At 45.4% G+C, this 22,062-nt stretch overlaps 1 protein-coding gene across 1 annotated transcript; it reads right to left on the bottom strand.

The window, feature by feature from the left end:
* Window positions 1-944: 944 nt before the first annotated feature.
* On the bottom strand, window positions 945-10,748 carry LOC148184517 (uncharacterized). The gene is made up of 5 exons (XM_088054642.1): window positions 10,628-10,748; window positions 2,759-2,851; window positions 1,998-2,123; window positions 1,523-1,670; window positions 945-1,335 (listed from the first exon to the last, which is right to left on the bottom strand). Exons 1-5 carry the CDS (start codon window positions 10,746-10,748, stop codon window positions 945-947), a joined length of 879 nt encoding a protein of 292 aa, XP_087910768.1.
* Window positions 10,749-22,062: the final 11,314 nt, after the last annotated feature.

The following is a 22,062-nucleotide window of genomic DNA, read 5'->3' as shown; positions in this document are numbered from 1 at the left end:
GTCAGCTGGGGTAACCCGTGAGCAGAGCTGGGCTGATCTGAGCTGATCACTGAGCTGAAATCACATCTAAAAGAGCTGATCACTTGATGCCTCAGACCGTGCTCATAGGGGTTACCCCTTGGGAAACCACCCAAGACTCCTGGACAGCCGTTCTTTGTGGGACCTCTGTCTGGGGTAGTTGGTGGCAGCTGGGGGTCAGAAATACCCTCAGAACCAGCCACCAACACAGGTGTATATTGCCTCCATCTTAATCTCCCTGAACCAAAAGTTAAGTCAAGTCTGAAAACAGTAATTAAAGAGCTCTACACAGAATCTGCAACTGCCCCACTTAAAAAAAACACCAGAGCACGCTTCCTTTGCTTTGTTCCACCTAATGGCTTTTTTCCATTGTGTGTGGGAGAAGACTGTAATTTTTATTATAATTATTGTCTCTGTTGACAACTTAATTTTTAATACCATTCATTCCTGTGACTAATACCACATTTCTTCCCCTCTGTGTCTCACCCAGTCTGGCTCCAGATTTCTGCTCCTTGATCCTCTCTGAGCTACGTGGGGGGAGACTACCACATCCCCCATGACGTAAGTCACCATGTCAAGTCTCCTTGATGTGCTCAGCACTATTCAGCCATCCTTCCCAGAACATCCTTCCCTCTCTGCCCAGAACATCCTGTTTCAAAGCAGCATCCCAAATGAGCTCGTAGAGAAGTTTGTGGACCTCATGCTTCACCAGCATGTCCCTATTCTGGTGCAGGAAAGCCTTGTTGATGGCCATTGCTGGGAAAACAGGCTGAGGCTGGCACAAACATGTCCTGTACTGCAGTGCAAGTGCAGGTGCAGTGCAGCTTCTTGCACAGCTCCAGCCCTGCTCCCAGCTCTGTGCATTCCACCCCAATAGAAACAGCTGCAACAGGCAAAAACTTAATTGCTTTTGGAAATACATTTATTTATGTGTTATCACTAAAAAAATCATCATCCTCTAATATAAAGTATTCCTGCTGGTGCTGGTAGCAGGGACACCAGGATGGTGTGGGCTGAGGTGAGTCCAGGGAAATCCAGTGGTCCTGTGAAGAGGCACCATCAGCCAGAGCACAGAAGGGACATGTGGGCAGAGGTGAGGGGTCTGCACCCATGCTCTTGTACAGCTGGGCAAGCTCTGCTGCAAAGACCTCAGGAAACAGGTGGCAGCTGTCCCTGAACCTGTTGACTTGGGCTCTCCCACCCCTTCCTGATCCTTCTCCTGACTCTGCTTCACCTATACCTCCAGGCTGACCATGGCTTTCCCAGGAAGAGTCAGTGTAGACTTCTCCTGGTGCTTCTTTGTCTTCCCGAGTCTTCCTGTAGAAACAGATTTCCAAGAAGACTCCTCATAGATAAGAATGTTATGATAGATTTTATGATAGGAAAAATATGTTATGATAGAGGTTTCTGCAGAGGAGAAACAGAACAGTTCTGCCAGGAACTGCCTTGGCACTCCAGCACAGTGCAAACATTTAATTGCCAATGGCAACAATAAATAACTCACATGTCTCTTTTCAGCAGCTGATACAGGCCTATATACCCAGACATTGCCCCAAGCAGAATCAAAGCTAAGGCTGTTACTGTCCCTAGGATGTAGTACTTGCTGGGGTCACAGTATCCAGCAGTCTTGGCTTTTTGCACAGTAGCTGACCCTGGAAGGAGAAAAGAAAATGCAAGAGACAATGTTTGTACTCTGCACTAGGGATAATCTCACAGTGTGCTTCAGATGCCCAAGGATTGTTGTCTTCAGAGATCGGTTCCTCTGGCTCTGGTGTCATAGCACCAGGGATCAAGGGAGATACCATAAAGTTCTCTAAGAGAAGAGCCCAGTGTGTATCAGGGAGCAGCACTGCCCCTATCTTTTCCTCTGGGCTGCAGGCCAGGACTGTGTGCTGGGCACCTGCAGTTCATCCATGGCTGTACTGGGATACAGGAGAAATGCTGCTCTTTGCCCAAAACAGCACCTCCCAAGCACTCACCTGAATCTTCCTCAGACTCAGCAAGCATGCTGGTGTCCCGTATTGGTTCTGTTTCGTCACCTGAGCCTGGCACACTGTCACTTTCTTCCACAGGAAGTGTCTCCAGCACAGACTCAGAATCTGCCTCTTCAGAAAAAATAGGAGACACCACTAGGTCTTACTAGGAGCACGGTATCATGACCTGGACATTCTGGTAAGTGGCAGTGAGGAGCCCACAGTCCCCAAAGACAAGAGGAATCCACAGGCAGATTTTTTGCAATACAGCAAGAAATGCAGACCCAAGCCACCTAAGATTTAATCAACCAAATCCCACACAAGGAATCCCTTCAGGTTCACCTTCACAGTTGGGGTCCAGCTTTAAGCCATACCTGAATGCGGCAGGGGCAGCCAACATTTCATGGATATCATTTCTGCCTCAGTGCTGAGCTAAGTTTGAGGCAAACACAAATTCAACACAGGCCTTTTCCCAACATCTGGATGCCAGTGTCTGCACACAGCAGCTCTGGCCAGTAATGGTACAACTGCAACAGCAGCAGCAGGAGGTGCCCCTGGTAATCATCTGGAACCACAACTGAGAGCAGACACTGTGCTCAACCATCTCTATGGCTCACACTAGGAGGTGTGAAATGGAGTGTCCCTACAGCAAAACTCTGAATGCTTCTGGCTGTCCAGGATACAGCATTTCCATATAGAAAGCAGATTCTTTCTATATGGAGAAAAACTTCCCATGTCCCAGGTTTAACTGAGTGGGATACACTAACCAGATGAGGCTTCATCCAAGGCTGTCAGGAGCTCCTCTGAAACTTCAGGGACTCCTTCAGGGAATTCTTCGGGGACCTTGTCATCATTCTTCCCTAGGTTAGAATTATAAAAGAAGGTTAACCTATGAAGGTGCATTTCCCATGAGTAACGTAGGATAATGGAGTGTTCAATATTGTAAGGCAGTAGAGACTGACTACTCACGCTTGAGATACCAGCTTGGAATCAGCATGGAATCTGGCTCTAGCTCAGGGGCTGAAAGAGCACTGTCTGTGTCCACAACTAGAGGCAAACAGCCACAAGAAGTTACCATCAGATGCACTGCCCTCATGGTCACACCTCAAGACCTGAATGTGGAAGGTACTGACAGGGCATGCACAGGCAGGCCTGCATTCTCACAGCTGCAGGGAGGTCTGGCTGCCCTTGGAACACAGCTGGCAGCTCTCACATGAAGTGAAAAACCATGGCGTGCCCACAGGACCCATGGGCGGGTCAGCACTGGAGCCTGGCCAGGAGGCTGGATAATCAGAGCTCAGGGTGGATGACCAGTGCTGAGTGACTGATAACTCAGTGCCGAGGTTCTGGGCCTGAACTGCGCCTCCCCACCTCCCTGCTCCTTAGGAACCTCTCTCCATGCTGCACCCTGAAGCAGCTGCAGCCCCTCATACCTCCCCTGGTGAGTCTGCCCCACCGCCCACACCGTAGTGGCTTCCTGGCTCAGCCAAGCCCTGGCCCCACTACCACCAGCCAGGGCTATGTGCTGGCCCCTGCCTGCCTACCTGCTCCCTGCTCAGGTATTGGAGCACTCTGGGTGTTCTGGGCTTGCAGGGCCAGGAGAAAGAGGAGCAGGAGGTAGTGGGTCAGGACCATGACCCTGCCTGCTTGCAACATTCTGCCTCCACTGTCACTGCTGCTGCTGCTGCAGTGTTGCCCAGAGTTGCACTGAAGAGCCGAGTGGGGCTCTGGAACCTCACATCAAACGGGGCTCTGTGACCTCGTAACAACGTGGTGTCTGTGAACTCCCCAATGGATGCCCGTGTTGCCGGTCAATTCTGGCAGCTTTTCTCTATTGTTTTTCATTATTCTGCACAGGCCTGGATGGAGCACAAGTAGAGAAGGGTGGATGTATTCTGGGAGGCAGCACTGTGCACGGGAATGCAGAGGCACTCGTGTCTTATTCCTCAGAAATCCCCATCAAAAGCCTCATATGAAGGTGCCATTAAAAAACCCAATTGCAAGTGCCTTTCTTTGGCACTACACGTTTGTCTAGACAGTATTCTGGCAAGAAGCCTGCTTTTCCCAGTACTTCTGCTACAGCTTCGTGACCTTTGCAGGCAGCACTGCTTCCCTCCACTGCTATGATGCAAAGGTGGGTGTGCAGTGCTCAGGCTTTTCCCAGGTGAGCCTGGTTTTATTCCCTTTTCTCTTCCAATCCTGATTAAAGCTGTCTCAAAGAGCCTTGCTAACTCCTGAGCAAAGATCCTTTTTCCCTTTGAGGCAGGGAAATGTGCCATGTGCCACCATGAGGCCTGGTGTCCTGTACAGCAACCCACAGATAAAGCCCCAGACTTAGCTGGGAAGACCAGGGTGACAGGTATTCAACTCTAGAACCTTCCTGTGTCTGGTTCATGGCAAGTGGAAGAAGTTAATACTTTGTGTGCCCCAGATCCCTCAGCAGTTCTCCAGAGGTCCTGACTTCCCTCTTGCTTGTCCTTGGACACCATGAGGTACTGCCATGGACACAAAGGTGTCAGTTCCCGCAGGTAAGAGTTAACACGAGTGGCCTTTTAGCTGAGCAGCTCTTCCAGGAAGGAAATACTCACAGACTTACGTGTGCCAGCCACCCCAGGCTCAGAATCTCTGCAAGGCCTTACAGAGCACCTTTGGTGGTATAAATGCCCAGGAAGCATCTGTTAAACCCCAGGTGTTTATAGCCACAAGCACAGAGGCATTGACAGCTTTCCTCCTCTGGGCTGTCTCCAAGGCTCATAAGCAGTCTCCAGCTGACAAGCTGCATAAACTTGGCCAATACCAACCTCTGGAATCAAGCACAGAACGCTACCCACCTTGAAGGCTGCAGTGCGTAACGAGCAGAGGGTGCTACCAGGCTGGAGGGTCTCTTGGTCACATCTCCTACCCAGAACCCAGGCAGGCTGCCCAGTTGCCTCGGCGTTGGGTCTGCGCGCCATTCCTCCCCGAGGGGTGGCACCTATGAACACTGCCCTTCTGTGTTCCTTAACTCCCTACACACCCAGTCTCTCTCTTAATGCACTCCGCGGCATTGTGCTACTCGGCGGCTCATTGCCAGCTGTGGGACCACTGTCCCCAGACTGCCTGTGGTGCTCCTGAAGCCGCCTGCTGCGTGTGGCATGGCAGGAGGACAACACTGCCTGCTGGCATTTCCCACGGGGCCGTGAGGGGCAGGCATGGGGATGTGGGGCTGTGCTGGCCCCACCGGCCTCGCTTCTCGGGCCACAGCTGCTTCCACTGGCTTGGAGTGGCCCCGCTCCAGCCCAGGGGCCGAGGCCTGTGTCCCGGGCCTGATTCGCCACTGTCGTGCCGCTGCAGGAGAGCTCCCCACCATGTTCCAGCTGCAGTTCGCCTGGGAGTCTGAGCTGAGCGTTAAGGGAGAGGAGCCAGGAAGTGACGACAGAAGTTTTCGGTACATGGAGCAGAACAAAGAAACAATGAGAGCAAAAGCGGTGCAGGGAATGGGACCAGAGGTGCAAGAAGAGGCAGCAGGGACAGAGAAGGAGAGGTAGAATGAGCAGGAGGGACCGAGAAAGTCTGGGCGGGGACAGCATGGAGACTGTTAGATAAGCTTTGGAGGTGTTAAGAATAATTAGAAAATTGTTAGCCGTTATTACGGTTACTGTTTGTAAACCCCTTACCTTGTACCCCTGTCCCAAATTGCTGTACCCCGTGCTTCTTGTTCCTTGTTCAGCCAGGCCATGCCCCCACTGCTCCTAGACTCCCACATGGCAACATTGTACCCCTTCCCCAAGTTGTTGGACCTTGTTCTGTTGGGCCCTGAGGAGGAGGATGACATAAGGACTTTTATGTAAACGAGAGAAAGCAGAGGCTCATGGGACGCACACAGACTGATAAAAAACCCCGAGACAAGGAGCCACACAAAAAGGAAGGAATAAAAACAGTACCATTGAACGAGGAAGACCCAGAGGAGTCCCCTGACTTCCCTCCAGAGGCTGACATAACTACGAGGGGACTTGACTAGGATGACACCGTAGACTACAAGGCCAAGAAAAGGAGTGTTCTTGGGGACTCCCATGAGGAAGGAAGGTCCAGCTCTGCCCTAGTGACAAAGCTGCACGGATCCTCCTCTTCTGCGGTGTCCAGTGGGAGCAGTGGTGGTGTGCATGACCCGTTGGGCCCTTACCCCAGAGCTGTACTGTTCAATAAAGGCTTATTTAAAAAGGAGCTGGTCTCCTGGCCCATTCATAGCAGAGGGGCAGCAAGCCTGAGAGGGAGTAGAAAAGAACCGGTATATAGTGAGAAACCAAGGCACTGGCAGCTGGACAGAGCAACATGCAAGAAGAAAGCCAGGGGTGGGTTTTGCTGCACCCCATTGAATCCAGAGGTATTTTCCTGCTGCAGTGCCTTGTGGGCATGTCAGCTCCCTCAGAAGCAACCGAGGCATTTTAGAAATTGCACTGCAGGGCATGACCCTGCGTGTGTTGCTCAGCTCTCAGTTCATATCTGCATATGCAGGGCTGCACGTGTGGATGTCTGTATGACAAGAGTTAGTGGGGCTTGATTCAAAGGTTGAGGCAAAGCTCTCTTCTGGAAAGAGCCTTGGGCTGCCCTCTCAGGAGGTGGAAATCTCGGAGGCTGCTGAGAGGCCCATGAGAGACAGCCCAGAGGTGGAGCTGGAGCTGCTGTAGAGAGGAAAGAGACAAGGGTGAGCAGCTCACTGGTTCCTCTTCACCACTTCTAAGGGAATTGAATTGTCTTAGGACAGTCTACCACCTGAGCCAAAATTATACAATAACTCCCAAAACCCCACAGTGTCCAGAGATGTCTTTAAGCATTTCTCTGCTAATTGCTGCTGGAAATATCCTTCCCACACACTGCAGGTGACAGCCTCAGAGAGCTGTGCCATGTTTCTTGGACAACACCTCTGCTGCACTCACACCTCCAGCTTTGGCTGTAGATGGCCAAGTAGGAGTAGGCACGGGGAAAAGCCTGCAGGACTACAGTGAATCGGACTCATGGGCCCAGGACAGCAGTTCCCTGCTATCCTGGCTTCTTGGAGTGCCTTCCTTTCTTCATCTGAGATGAACACTCTATCACTTCTTCCCACCTGGAAGGCCTCATTCTTCACAATCTTACATTGCATCACTTTAAAAATCTACCAGGAAATACCAAAGTGTATTTTGTCTCATTCTTTTCCCCCTGAACCAAGTGTTGAGTCAAATCCTAAAATAGCAATTAAAACACCACATGAAATCCTGCAACTGCTCCACTTACACAAGCAACTTCTTGTACTTTGCTACAATAGTGGTTTCCCTACAGTGAAGCTGGATACCAGACACCTACCAAAGCCATTCTGTTTATACCTGTTCTCAGCTGGACAGGGGAGAGGAAATATTACAGAAGTTCCTGGATTGTGAAAAGGACTAGGGGAGCGCACTGAAAACCATCATGAGCAAGATTTGACTTGGGTATATTAAGCAAATTTTATTAGTACCTCAATTATAGCAGGATAATGAAAAGTAAAATGAATCTTAAAATACACCTTTCCCCCCTTTCCCCTCCCTAGCTTTATCTCTGCGCCCCAGTGATGTAGGGACATAGGGCATGGGGATTACAGTCAGTTCATCACACAATTGTTCTTGCAGCTGCTCAGGGAAGAGTCTTTCCTCTGCACCAGCCTGAGGTTTCTCCCACAGGAGACAGCTCCCGTATTTTTCTCCAACTTGAGTCTATCCCATCAGCAAATGTTCTCCAGAAATTGCTGCATTGTGGGGCACTCTTCCATGGGGAACAGTCCTTCAGGCAACATCACAGCTGAGCTCATGGACAAGCCTTTGCATGCCAGGTGAAGCCTCTCACTGGTCTCACCCAGGACGTTGGGACTGGTGGCTTCACATGATTTGGCATCTTGGGGCAGAAAGACAGACTGTAGTGAAGTTGTCTGAAACTTAAAGCTTTAACAATACAAAAAAAACCAAACACTAAACCACACAGGGTATATGGTGCAAACTGGGAAAGAAAAATCTCCAGGTCCAGGGTCTGACAGGTATATGTAAACTTGGATAAGGGCAGGAGTTAGGGAGGACTTTAACGGAAGGATCCAATATGGGAGGGAAATTAGGAATATTAAAATTTTTGCAGCAAAACATAGCCAACCATATCACAGAGAACAAAGAACTTTCTAGCTAGATTAATATAACTGAAACAGGAGGAATTACAGGGGCAAAACTTGTTCACCCTCACATACAGGGATTTTCCCATGGCCTCAAGCCATCATCTAGCTATCTCTTTATTACATTCAACCCCAACAATTAGTAACTCAATCACAGCAGGATAATGAAAAGTAAAATAAATCTTAAAATACACCTTTGCCCCCTTCCCTAGCTCTATCTCTGCCCCGCAGTGGTGTAGGGATACAGGGCATGGGGATTACAGTCAGTTCATCACACAATTGTTCTTGCAGCTGCTCAGGGAAGAGTCTTCCCTCTCTACCAGCCTGGGGTATCTCCCACAGGAGACAGCCCCTATATTTCTCTCCAACTTGACTCCATCCTGTGAGCCAATGTTCTCCAGAAATTGCTGCATTTTGAGTCACTCTCCATGGGGCAGTCCTTCAGGCAGCATCATAACTGAGCTCATGGACAAGCCTTTGCACATCTCACCAGCATGTCCCTGTTCTGGTGCAGGAAAGCCTTGATGGCCTAGGAAAGCAGGCTGAGACTGGCACAATCAAGTCCCGCACTGCAGTGCATACCCCTGACAGCTCGTCTCACAGCTCCAGCCCTGCTCCCAGATCTGTGCATCCTACCCCAACAGAAACAGCCACAACAGGCAAGAATTTATTGCTTTCGGAATTAAGGTTATTTATATATTACCACTGAAATAATTACTATTTTCTAGTAACGTAAAGTATTACTGCAGGTACTGGCAGTAGTGACATCAGGATGATGTGGGCTGAGGTGTGAGTCCAGGAAAATCCACTGGTCGCCTGAAGAGGCACTGTCAGCCATGGGAGCGATGGGTGGAGGTGACAGGTCTGTGCCAAGGTACTTGTACTGGTGGGTGAGCACTGCTGCAAAGGTTCGAGAAGACTCCTCACAGATATGAATTAAAAGCACAGTTAAAGGATTGCACTGCAGAGGTTTCCATAGAGCACCGCTAGGAGGTGCCTTGGCACTATAGCATAGCATAAATATATTATTGCCCACAGAAAGGATACATTACTAAAGGGAAAGCCCACTCACGTGTGTCTGCTCAGCCAGTATGACATGACACCAATCCATATGCCAAGCAGCAGCACAGCCAAGGCTGCTGCTGTCCCTAGGATATAGTTCTTGCTCAGCTCACAGAGTCCAGCAGTCTCAGCTTTTTGCACAGTAGCTGACCCAGTAGCTGGAAGGAGAAAAGACAATGCAAGAGACAATGTTTGTACTCTGCACTAGGGATAATCTCACAGTGTGCTTCAGATGCCCAAGGACTGTTGTCTTCACAGATCGGTTCCTCTGGCTCTGGTGTCATAGCACCAGGGATCAAGGGAGATCCCATAAAGTTCTCTAAGAGAAGAGCCCAGTGTGTGCCAGTGAGCAGCACTGCCCCTATCTTTTCCTCCGGGCTGCAGGCCAGGACTGTGTGCTGGGCACCTGCAATTCATCCATGGAGAGCACTGCTGAGATACAGCAGAAATGATCCTATTTCCCAAAGCAAACATCTCCCAAGCACTCACTTCCTGAATGTCTCTCATGCTGAGCAAGTGTGCTGGTATCTCTTACTGCTTCTTTTTCTTCATCTGTGCTTGGCATGGTGTTATTTTCTCTCAAGGGAAAGGTCTCCTTCTCCACCATCTCATGATCTGTCTCTTTTGAAAGAACATGGAACATATTAAATAAAAGTCATTGTCCCTTACCAAGAGCATGGTACCATGGCCTGGCCAATTTGATAAGTGGCAGTGAGGAGCCCACTGTCCCCAAAGACAAGAGGAATCCACAACTGGATTTACTGCAATACAGCAAGAAATGCAGACCTAAACCACCCAAGACTCAGCTAACTGAATGACACACACAAGGAATTTCTTCAACTAAAGCCTCGTGCTTGAGGTGCAGCTTCAACCCATCCCTGACTCTTTGATCTGGATATGGCATCCATTTTGTGGGATGCCATTTCTGTCTCAGTACTGTGCTAAGTGTGAGGCAAACACAAATTCAGCACAGGCCTTTTCCCAACATCTGGATGCCAGTGTCTGCACACAGCAGCTCTGGCCAGTAATGGTACAACTGCAGCAGCAGCAGCAGGAGGTGCCCCTGGTAATCATCTGGAACCACAACTGAGAGCAGACACTGTGCTCAACCATCTCTATGGCTCACACTAGGAGGTGTGAAATGGAGTGTCCCTACAGCAAAACTCTGAGCACTTCTGGCTGTCCAGGATACAGCGCTTCCATATAGAAAGCAGAAGCTCAGCTTCCCAGGTCCCAGATTTAACTGAGTGGGATACACTAACCAGATGCAGATTTCACCAATGTTCTTAGAAGCCCTCTTGGAACCACAGGTATCTTCTGATAATCCCTCCCTATTAGATTTATAAAAGAACATGTAGATACAAAGGTACATTTTCCATGAATAGCGCAAGGAAAAGGAGTGCTTATTCAACTGACTACTCACGTTTGAGATACCAGCTTGGAATCAGCATGGAATCTACTTCAGGAGCTGGAGGTGAATCCTCTCTGTCCTCAACTAGAAGCAAACACCCACAAGAAGTTACCATCAGATGCACTGCCCTCATGGTCACACCTCAAGACCTGAATGTGGAAGGTACTGACAGGGCATGCACAGGCAGGCCTGCATTCTCACAGCTGCAGGGAGGTCTGGCTGCCCTTGGAACACAGCTGGCAGCTTGCACATGAACTTCCCAGACAGTGGTGGCTTCCTGGCTCAGCCAAGCCCCAGTCCTGGCCCCACTACCACCAGCCAGGGCTATGTGCTGGCCCCTGCCTGCCTACCTGCTCCCTGCTCAGGTATTTGAGCACTCTGGGTGTTCTGAGCTTGCAGGGCCAGGAGAAAGAGGAGCAGGAGGTAGTGGGTCAGGACCATGACCCTGCCTGCTTGCAGCATTCTGCCTCCACTGTCACTGCTGCTGCTGCAGTGTTGCCCAGAGTGGCATTAAAGAGCCGAGTGGGGCTCTGGAACTTCACATCAAACGGGGCTCTGTGATCTCATGACGAGGTGGAATCTTAACTCAGCTCAACATCTGATCCTTAGTCCTCTGCTGGTGCTCCCCAATGTATGCCCATATTGGCTGTCAACTCCTGGACCTCACCTCTATTCATTTCCCTCATTCTGCACAGGCCTTCATGGAGCACAAGTAGAGAATGGTGCAGGTATTTTGGGAGGCAGCACTGTTAAAAGGAATGTAATGTTCTTATCTTGCCCCCCAGAAATCCCTATCAAAAGCCCCATATTGTGGTGGTGCATTTTGTTAATATAAGTTTTACATACGGTTTGTCCCAGTTACTTGCCCCCCCTGAAGGGGAATGGTTCTACCCCAGGTTATCTCCCCCTTTTCTTAATGTCACTCACCTCAAGACCCTTCCCTATTTTCCAGAATATTCTGTGCCAGTCTGTCCCTTGACCAATCACCCTAAGTTCCCAGCTACTCATCATTGTAACCCAATTCCTTATTCCAGGCCCATCCCTATCAATCCCACGTGATACATACCCTTCATTCTAGAAAACTCCCTGTCAATCTCCAAATGCTGGAAACCCTATTGGGTAATAAAAGTTTCTCCCTCTCCCGTGTAACCCTATTGGTTTGTGGCTTCCAGGACCCCACCTCATTCTCCTCTCCTAAGGTTCCCCAGTTGGCTGAAGTTTCGTACCCTCCCTTTTATCCTCTCCTGCGTATAAACTGCTGTACCTCTGTGTTTTGGCTTCTTTGGTCCCTGACCAAAGACCCCTCTAAGAATAAACTCTCTGTATTTCATACCGAAGACCCCTCTCTTTCTTTTGCCCTGATCCTTGATGCACCCCCTACCACCTTGAGCTGTAGGGAATTGTGCCTTAGCCCACATTTTCCCACAAGCTGCCCCCTGGATTGCCTGGCTCTCTGGGGGCAGCCCACTCTTGTCACAGTGCCAGGAGATGGCTGGAAAGGAAAACGTCTGGTGCTGCAACACCATATGAAGGCTGCATTAAAAAACCCAACTGCAAGTGTCTTTCTTTGGTACTATTTTTGTCTAGCAGCATTGTGGCAGGTGTTGCTTTCCACTGACGGAAACTGAGAAGAGTTCTTTAAGAATTAGATGGTCAAGAACAAAATTAAGGCAAACAAGGCAAACGTTGTATTTGAGAATTGTTTCTTGGTAACAAAAAGGAGTTACCCAGATGAAGGAGGGCTGGACATTTTGGTAATTTTGTCTGTTCTGTGAAAGGTGTACTAATGATTGTATTTAAGCCTGTACATTTATTCTTACTTCAGAAATCTAGCTGACAATATTCAACAATATGGTGTGGATGTACTGTGTTTTATATAATGCAACACCTACTGTAAACAAGATTCTGTGTATTCTATGGCATAGATATTTAACCTAAGAATTCCCATTCAAATGTTTGAACTTCAGCTGAACATTCAGGAGGCGCTGGTGAGGACGTTGTATCTATCCTATCTCAATGATAAATCTGCTATGCTAACTCCCTTTTTTAACACTCTATAGTGTTAATATCTATATGGACAATGGAGCTCACTATCACAAGAAATCACTAAAATGGTTGATTCAGTGCTAACACAAGAAACTGATGTAGGAATCCAGAACTGGAGAGACATTTCTCTGTTCATCCTGTTCTCCAAAAAAGTATCAATCCTATTTGCTATTGACAGAAAGGCTTCCAAATATCGCTGGGTAAACCAGGATTTATAAAAAATTAAGTATAAAATAGTGGAATGTTTAGTATGTCACTGAGGTGAAAAATACAGAATTTAGAGGGGTTTAATACATGGAGTAAAGATGGAGGAAAAAAAGTGTGGTTTTTAGCTCTTCTTCTTCTCCAGGATTCTGCAGTTTTTGGGAGCACGAAGAATGATTGGTTGAAAGTTAGTTGCAGTTTTAGTTATGTAAGTAGATATAGAAAACTGATTTGTTAAAACACAAAAACAATACACATGTCTGTAGTTAATAGGATGAAAATAGATATAAAGATGAAGCAGCCGCGTGGTTTGGGGCCATTCTTTACCATCAGAGCAAAATGAGCCAGGTTGCAGTGAATTAAGCTTGTGCAGATAGTCTGGAGAGACCTGCCAAGTTTTGTAATAACCTTCTAATAAACGTGAGAAACAAGATCCTAACGAGCTTGGGAGTTTTCTTCAAACCCAGAGAACTGAGATAAGCGGGACTCCCCATGAGGGAGGATCCCAAAGGAGCTCAGCCCAAAGGGGACTGAGAAATCTGTGAGGAAAGAAAAATACAGAGGAAGAATAGAAGAAGAGAAAGAAGAAAAAGAGTAAGAGAAGTTACAACTGATACCCATATATAGCTATATTAGAAAGTATGATTATGCTTCAAAGTATTGAATATATAAAGGAGTAGTGATTTACCTGGGGTAACAATAACTGGAGACAAGTGTCAGATAAAGGAGTCTCTACATTTCTCAGTTTAAACTAGTCTGAGAGATAAGAATGAGATTCATTCAGGTTATAATGCTTCCTTTGCTTGAGATTCTTGCAGTGTTTTGGCACGTTCACTGTTTCCTACAAATATAAGCAGAAAAATAAACTTGATGTTTGAATCAGTTCCTGAATGGCAAGTTAAAAATGAAGAAAAATCTTTATTCCTTTAAGGTAATGGGATATTGTCTAGAAGTTTAGTGTAGACCTATCTGAGGCAGACAATTTAGTCTAAATCAGCCCTTCTAGGTTCAATGTATTTAAGACTAGTATCAATAAAAGCTAATTCAGAGTTAAATGAGGAATTTCCCATGTTCCATGGACACTGTTTTAACAGCAGTATAGATAAAGTGTAAGTAATTAGTTTCAAGGGCAGTTTCTTGCAAAGCATTTCTAATAAAACAGTTGAAGCAGAAAATCCCCTGGTCAAGGAGATACTTGAAGGTGAGAAAAAACTAGGATGGTTAATGCTTTGATTTAATGTCATTGAAGGAAAGGTTAATACTATGATTATTACTGTTAACTTCTTCTTACCCTTCTATTTATTAATTTTATTTATTTCTTTGTGGTTGAGGTCTGGAATTGCTCTTTCTGTTCCTGTCAAAGATGATGGTTTTGTTATGAAATATTCCCAGTGTATAAAGTACTTCAGAGAGTTAGTTTTTTTTCTTCTTGTTTCACCTTCCTTTTGATTAGTGCTGCTCTAAGTCTGATCGGGTAATTCTCTAGAAAAAGAAAAAGGAAGTATCTATTATGCAGTATCTGCCTTTAAACTCCCTCGTCTAAAGTGACTATTAAAATGTACTGATTTGAGGATCAATCAACATGTCTTTTGGTCTTCTCTGACTCATGCTCTTACTCTTCAGAATGCTTTGAAAAATGAATTATATATTGATGAAGAAGCCTGTGCAGCCTTGGACTGCAATTAGATGCACTTAATGGAACAGAAAGAACACCCTGCTGTCACGTTAAAAGACTAAGTACTTAGTTTTTGTTTTAAATCTGTGAGTCAAAGGATTTCAGTTGCAGATCAGATGCTATAATTCAGATGAGGTGTTATTTATTTTTTTTTATTTCAAAGGCATAGTAGTTTGCTCTTTGTGAATTACAAGAACAGCAAGTTTTGGATTGCTTTTTGGTAACTATATTATTATTTGGTGACCTATTTTGGAAAATTAAATGCTCTTTTTATTGCCATCTTCTCCTAATTTCTCACCTACAATGGCTTCAGGGCTTCACCTCTTCTAAAGACCTCAGTTCTGCAAGGTGCTGGGCAACCTGGAGCTCTTGTGTAATCTGAAATAAAGCCTGAGTCTTAGTGCCATGTCTTTGTGTTTGCAAGTAGTAAGTTAGCTTGCAGGGCTCTGAATACTGTGGGAAAGAGCCTAAGTCATCATTCACGCCTGGTATTGTGATACTATCGAGCACACTGCCTAATCAGGCTGTTTCCTTCATGGTTTTCAGGTATGTACAGTGAGCTGCAATGATTTTCAGGTATTCTTCAGCCATAGAAAGCATTTGCCTAACCTGGTTGCAACAATAAGCAGCCCCTTTATGAAGATGCTATTCAACTTGAACTTCAACTCAGAGGAATATTTTCATTCCTGGTACCTGAATGCAGTTTTGCAGACCTTCACAGGAAATAGTCTGTTCTGATGTGGCCTATTTACTTCATAAAATAGGAAGCCACAGTGGTTTTATATATATTTGTCTGTACCTAATCTTATGTAAGAGCCTGCCAGTGGTTTCATTTTGTTACATTTTCTTTTCTAGGTGAGGTGCCAGAAATTGGGCCCAGAAGCTGAGGTTCTCAGTTTGCTGACAGAAGGAACTCTTGTTAGAAATAAGGACATTATTAGAAAAGAGAGAAAAAATGAGAGGCTGGATAAAATGGAATGGGAAAAGAATCAGAGAACTAATTTGTTACTGAGATTTGGTGCCTGCAGCACCTACAGTATGCCAGCTACCAGTCACAGGTGAATCAGATAGGGTGTGCCATCTGCAATATGGTAAATTGCTTTTTAAGTGGCTCCCCAGAAGCTATTTGAAAACTGGCAGACTATGAAGGACTTACTGCTCATGAACTATTTCAAACCTTTCAACTGGTCAGACTTGCCTTCTCCTCCCATATTTTCAGGTCAGGTAGAGCTGTTTAGAGGGTGGGGTGTGTTTAATGAGAAAACACAAAGCACAAACCAAATGTAAACTATAAAAACCAGTTGGTTTTGTTCCATCCAAAACATGTACAAGGAGGTGGCTCTTCTTCACTCAGGGAAAATGAAGCATCATTTAGCAAGGTCCTACCAAGTGCTGTTAGATGCCTACCAAGGAGCTGACAAAACACTTGAGGAAAGGGTGTCCTTAGATACTTTTAACTACTTAGAACTCCTCAGTATCACAAGTACATAAAACTCCAAATTATATGAAATCCAGTCCTACGCTGTGTCATTAGCTATCTAGAAAGTCTTGACATATATTGGCCTATACTCTTGCATTTCTCCAGTCCAGACCTTCACTTTGACTACCACACAGAAAAAAATAGGAAAAGTTTTGGGAGTGCCTTTTCAAAGTGGGGGAAGAACTACAAAAGTCAGTGAATGGGCAAGGATACCACTGCTTTATGTGCTACATAATACAAATGTCTCATCTTCCAGAGTATATCTCCAGAGAAACTTGAAGACTCACAGTGAAGAATGCATTATCCATGACTGTTTTTTTCACACCAGCTATTTGTACAGAAACATCTGTCATGAACAGCAATTGCAACAAAACTAAGACTTAACCTGAGCAGTAGATTCCAAGAGTAAACTGTAAGGCACCCAAGCAAACTGGCAAAATATTGTGGAAACATTCCAGTGTGACCATTCAGGACGTGCTCTGGGGCCCACACTCATGGTGCCAGAGACTTTCACTGCTGGGACCCTTTCGCCATGGGAGGCTCCCATGACCCTGTTGTGGTGTGTCTGTATTTTGTTTACAAATGGTTTGTTCTCTTCCCCTCTGTGTTGTTAAGTTATACATTCTTACCCTAGATGTCTATCTTACCCTAGATCCATCTCCTTCTCCTCCCACCACCTATCAATTCTTCCTTATACCAGCCCCTTATTCTAGAAAGTCTCTTGTCAAGTCCTCCTTTTGTGCCCACCCCATTCGGGAAATCCCCTAATACTTGGCATCTCATTGATTTGTTTTAATTGTTCCCTCCCCTTGTGTTGTCTTACTGGTTTGTGAGCTGTACATCCCATCATGTGATCCTCCCCAGTGTACTCCTTATTGGTTGAAAATTTTACCCTCCCCCTGAGACCTCCTCTGCATTTAAATCCTTGCACAGTTTTGTTTAGTGTCTTTTGTACCTGGACCCTTCCTGATAATAAACCCTTCGGGAAAATCTTGTAACCTTTACTAAGTTTGAGAAGTTAATTAAAGCTGTTATTACTTAAGTGTTAATTGAGGTTGATATTACATGATACAAAAGTTACAAGAAATAAATGTTAATTATGTCTGATTATAATGTAAGGTTACCAAGTTGTTGGTAAATATTAATGTTTATTGCTTATTCAGGTTGAGACTGGGTTGGGGTCCAGTGGTTTGAATATGGTGGGTTAGCAAGGAATATCGGGGGTTGTGGGGGCTTGGTATAGTAGAAGAAAAGAACATTCAGGAATGTGAGGTAATAAAAGTCATGTCACTACCTTGAGCAATGATTGGAAGAAGCATCCACCAATCACACAACGCATTGAGAAAATGATTGGACCAGGATGAATGCCATTAGATACCAATCAAGACCTGGGAAAGAGACCAATCCTGAAGAAGATTCAAAACCAGACCAATCAAGGACTAGGGGAAGGGTATAAATTAAGCTGGCTAATGCAATCAGGGGTTTTATGTAGTTTTTTTTCTCTTGGGACCTTTCAGTTGTATGTGGTGTTACTGGGCTTGCAGTGTGGGGCACGCAAGCTTAGCTTGGTCTCTGGCCACATTTTTAATGAACAAGCTGGACTTCTCTCTTTCATCATAAGCCTCAGGTCTCCTTCTAAACAATTCTGGGGTCTCGTATAGCCAGCACCCTAAAGTGGTCCCAGGGTAAGACAAGACCGGGGTGACGCATCCAACTTTATTTGCTGCCTGATCTTGGGACTATGTCAGGATCGTTGTCAGATTCGCTGGCTATACCCAAGGCTGCGGACAGTACTATAACCCGTAGTTTAAGGACCCTCTGAGAAGAGAGTGAGGCTCCCAATATGCTGGTGTCAGAAGTGGGGCTTAAGGTAAAAGGGGGGTGTGAAGTGAGTGAGGGTGAGATGGAGGCTGTTAGTACAGACTCCTGAAGCAAGTGTGGACCCCTTAGTACTGAGTTTTCAGACTCCTGCAAGGGGGCTGGATGGGAACGGGGGAAGCGAAAGGTAACTGTGTGAACCCTAGGGAACTCCAGGGAGGGGGAGATGGGGAGTACTCTCTCTCCAGCTGCCCTTACTCACTAAAGCTCCTGCTCCTCCCAAAAGAGAGGCTCCAAGGGGTGGGTCCAGCCTTATCTCTGAGTTAGAAATCCAAGGGACTCATAGGGAAGCCTTTTTATGTTCTTCCCTGAACTAGGAGTCCAGGGAATTTGTAGGGGGAGGCTGAATTATACCTGAAGGGTGGTTCCTCAGAAACGGATCATAGCAAGTCCGCTGTCTGGGGAACTAGGACTCTAGAGTAGGAAGAAAAGACACCTACCTGGGTACCACCAAAGAAAAAGGGGGCCCCCAGATAGGTGACCCCTCTTTTTGACAGGGGGAGGGTATCTACTCTAGGGGAAAGGTAGGGGCCCACAAGTTAGAAATCCACAGGGTTCATAGGGGAAGTTTTCATAGGAACCCTTCCCTGAAGTAGGAACCTAAGGGATTTGTAGGGGGACGCTCATACCCTACGGCAAGGTGACTCCAAAGGCCCGAATTAGAAACCCCAGGGGAGTTTGTAGGGGGAGATCCACTTCCCCAATCTAGGAACCCAAAAAGGGGTTTACAGGGAGGAGCCACTGTCTGTGAGAGGGTCTTCCCAGTCATTAGGATTGGGAGGAATGGTTTAGAACCTGTCTGGATAGGGAATTAATCCATTAAATTAAAGATTAAATTATTTAAGTTTTTGCTTTCACTGACTTGTAAGCTATTTACTTACTGTTAAAGTAATTAATTAATACCAAATACTTAGTTCATTTGTGTATCAAGTTGACCATTGAATTTTTATTGAATTGCTTGTTTACTGGGGTTTGATACATTGAGTTGTGTGTCATCAATTAAAGTTTTAATTTCTTATTAGCTTAATCTCTTGTTTCCTAAGCTTTATCAACTATATTGTCCTTTAGCAATTACTTGTTTATTAGTGATCGATACACTGAGTTATTACATTGAGTTGCTTGCCAGCAATTAAAAGATTTAGTTTACTTGCTTATTAATTAATCTTGATTAATTAAATTATCCTTTAGTGAGATTTTTAATTATATATTTATTCTTATGGGATTGCTTATTATCAGTAAAAGTCAGCAGTTCTCATTATATTTGGTTGTCACTGGTTTCGAAATCATGGGCACCTGAGGAGTGAGGTTCTGGGGTAAGGGTTAGCCAAGAGTCCCCTGACCACTCCTCAGGACAGAGACGGAGGAGTCTGCTGTTTTGTAAGCTCTCTGTTGTTGAAGGCGCCATCTTGGGGGAAATACGGTGAAGAGCGGCAGCCATTTTGTAAGAGATTAAATCCTTCTTTGAGGAAGAAAGTCCCTTATTATTAATCCCAGCTAAAACCTGTCCTTTTCATTACATTTCCCCACAAATGTTGTATCTAAAAATCTGTCATCTCCAATCCATTTCTCCTACGTTATCTTTATTTTCTTAATTCACCATCTTATTATGTATACTCTGCAGTCTCACTTTAGGGATTCTGCCATTTTGTTTCCTAAGTTCTGCCATCTTTATTTTTTCCTGTGTTTCATCTTTTTTAGCCATCTTTACTTTTCCCACGCACCCTTTATAGCATTTCTGTTTTTCCTATGCCATCTTTCCTTATTTCGCCATCTTATTCTATAAACTCCGCCATATTATTTTATAGAATCCATCATCTTAATTTATAAATTAAGCCATCTTTGTTTTACACTTCCTTTCTGCTATTTCTGTTTTTCTCGCGCTAACTCTCCTTTATTCCACCATCTTATTTTATAAACTCAGCCATATTATTTTATAGACTGCATCATTTTAATTTATAAATTAAGCCATCTTTGTTTGTTTTACACTCCTTTCTGCCATGTCTGGTTTTTCCCCCACTATTTTTCCCTTATTCTGCCATCTCATTTAAAACCCCGCCAGATTATTTCTTAGAATCTGTCATTTTATGCTACCCTTCCACCATCTTATGTTGCAGTGTATTGTTGTTCATTATATTTGATTCAATTACATTCTTTATTGTTAAGTTGTACCCCCCCCCAGGTTAATACTTTGGTCCCAGTTGTACCCTCCTACCCCAGTTGCCAATCCACCCTGATACCTGCCCCTTGTTCCCGAATGTTCCCTGGTCCCCCTCCCATTAAGTTGTCAATCCTCCCTTGTGTCAACCCCTGCCTGGACTGCCCCCTTTGGAATTCCCCTATTCCTCCGAGCCCCATTGGCCCATGTGCCCCACTCTCCTCCCCTTGTTTTCTCCATTTGTTTATGTATTATGTAACCCCGCCTTGTGCTCCTCCCCTAAGTCTTCACTGTTGGTTTATTATTTGTAACTCCCCTTGCTCCTCCCCCACACATAAGTTGCTGTACCCCCATATCTTTTGTCTTTCTTCCCTGGAACCTTCAAGAGAATAAATCCCTTTGGAAGCCACATGGAAGACCTCTCCCTCATCCTTGCTCCTGCCCTTGATGCTGTACAGCCAGTGCCGTAGAGCATAAGCCCTAAGCTGCCCTGCTTTCCAGGAGCAGCCCACTCTTGGCTCGGTGCCAGGAGCTGGCTGGGGAAAAAATCTGGCACCATGTCAATCTTGTGCCATTTTTGTTTTTCCCAAACTTCCTTCTAGTTATCTTTATTTTTCCCAAGCTATCATCATTTAAGGGTATGCCATTTTACATTATAAATATTAACATCTTTACATTTACCTGCTAAAACTCATTTTTTCCCTCTTCTCGTGAAGCAGTCAATTATCTGAGTAGCTGGGCCATGGAACAGTGTGGTAGTAAACTAATGGGCAGGTCAGAAAGAAGAAAGACTCTGTCAAAAGATATCCCTCCAAATAGTCCCTTGGGAGAGATGGTAGATTGATGGGATAGGGCCACCACTTTAAACAGTCTGGATAAAACAAAAATGACTGAATATTGTCTACAGATTTGTCCAAAAGAAAGTATCACAGAAGGCCCTATATATTGGCTATGGTACGGGTCTAAAGAAGAATGGATGTACCTGGCACTGAACAAGCATATTGATTTAAAGATAACTCAAAGGGAAGAAGAAATAAAATATGCGGCATGTTGGTTAGAGAAAATAGGAATGGGAAAAAATAAGTAAAGTTGTTTAAGGTGTCTCAGGAACAAGATGAGTGTAAAGGAGAAAAATCTAGAGAAAAATGGGATCCTTTGGATCAGCTTCCTCCACCACCTGCTCCAGCTATACCTACAGTACACTCTCCTCCCTCACTTTCAGCAACTCAGTCCCAACCTGCATCCTTGCCTGCTTGCTCTGTTCAATCCCAAATTATATCTGAACCCAAATATCTACCCCTTTAGAAAACACAACTGCTACCAGCTTTAATTCTCCCTCTGTTCCCTTAACACCACACCCTTTTCCCCTCCCTTTGGAACCTACAGCACCCCAGATCCAACCTATATCTTTACCAAAATATCCTTTTCAACCCCAACTCTCTACTACACCACTACGTCCACCCATACCTGCACCTGTAGAGTCTATTCATTCTGTTTTCCCCACGAAGGATATTTCATCTTTGGCTCCCTTAAATCCCTACTTCATGGAACCCACACCAAAACTTCAAATTTTTTTGTGTGGGTTTCCCTCACACAACCTTCAACTACTCTAGTAGCTGCACCTGGTTCCTCAAACCTGCAGCCCACCTCTCAAAATATACCGAGGCTCATACTGGCCCCAAATACATTCCAGAATATTCTCTCATATTTTCCTCATATATCCCAATCTGTAAATGGTACCTTAGAAGTACAGAATAGAAAAGAAACAAAAGATTCAGTGTTATTGGATCCATTGAGAGTAGGAGAAAATTGTTGTTGTAAAACCATGGGAGTAAGTGGACGAGAAAAACAGGATGAGGGTTTAGAAGGTCATGCTTACAATACAAGATTACAGGCAAGAAAGAACCAAAATAATGGGAAAAAATTTGAGAGGTTGTTGCCATTAAGGGAAGAACCTATGGGAGGAACTCAGGGAGGAACTGGTTTTGTAAACATTTCACTTACAGCTT

The sequence above is a fragment of the Pseudopodoces humilis genome, chromosome 4, assembly GCF_049639895.1.
Source record: "Pseudopodoces humilis isolate 2021_Gansu_Grassland_sample_001 chromosome 4, ASM4963989v1, whole genome shotgun sequence".
NCBI classification, from domain to species: domain Eukaryota; kingdom Metazoa; phylum Chordata; class Aves; order Passeriformes; family Paridae; genus Pseudopodoces; species Pseudopodoces humilis.
Note: the sequence above shows the minus strand (reverse complement) of the source record. Positions and strands in the feature narration are given on the sequence as shown.

Bases quoted from the DNA above. Each gene is read 5' to 3' on its own strand.
- LOC148184517 (XM_088054642.1), bottom strand. From the start codon at position 10,748: ATGAGGGCAGTGCATCTGATGGTAACTTCTTGTGGGTGTTTGCTTCTA. The intron at 2,852-10,627 runs GTGAGTAGTCAG...ATTCTAACCTAG, and splicing joins TCCAAGCTGGTATCTCAAAC to GGAAGAATGATGACAAGGTC. The intron at 2,124-2,758 runs GTTAGTGTATCC...TTTTTTCTGAAG, and splicing joins CTTGGATGAAGCCTCATCTG to AGGCAGATTCTGAGTCTGTG.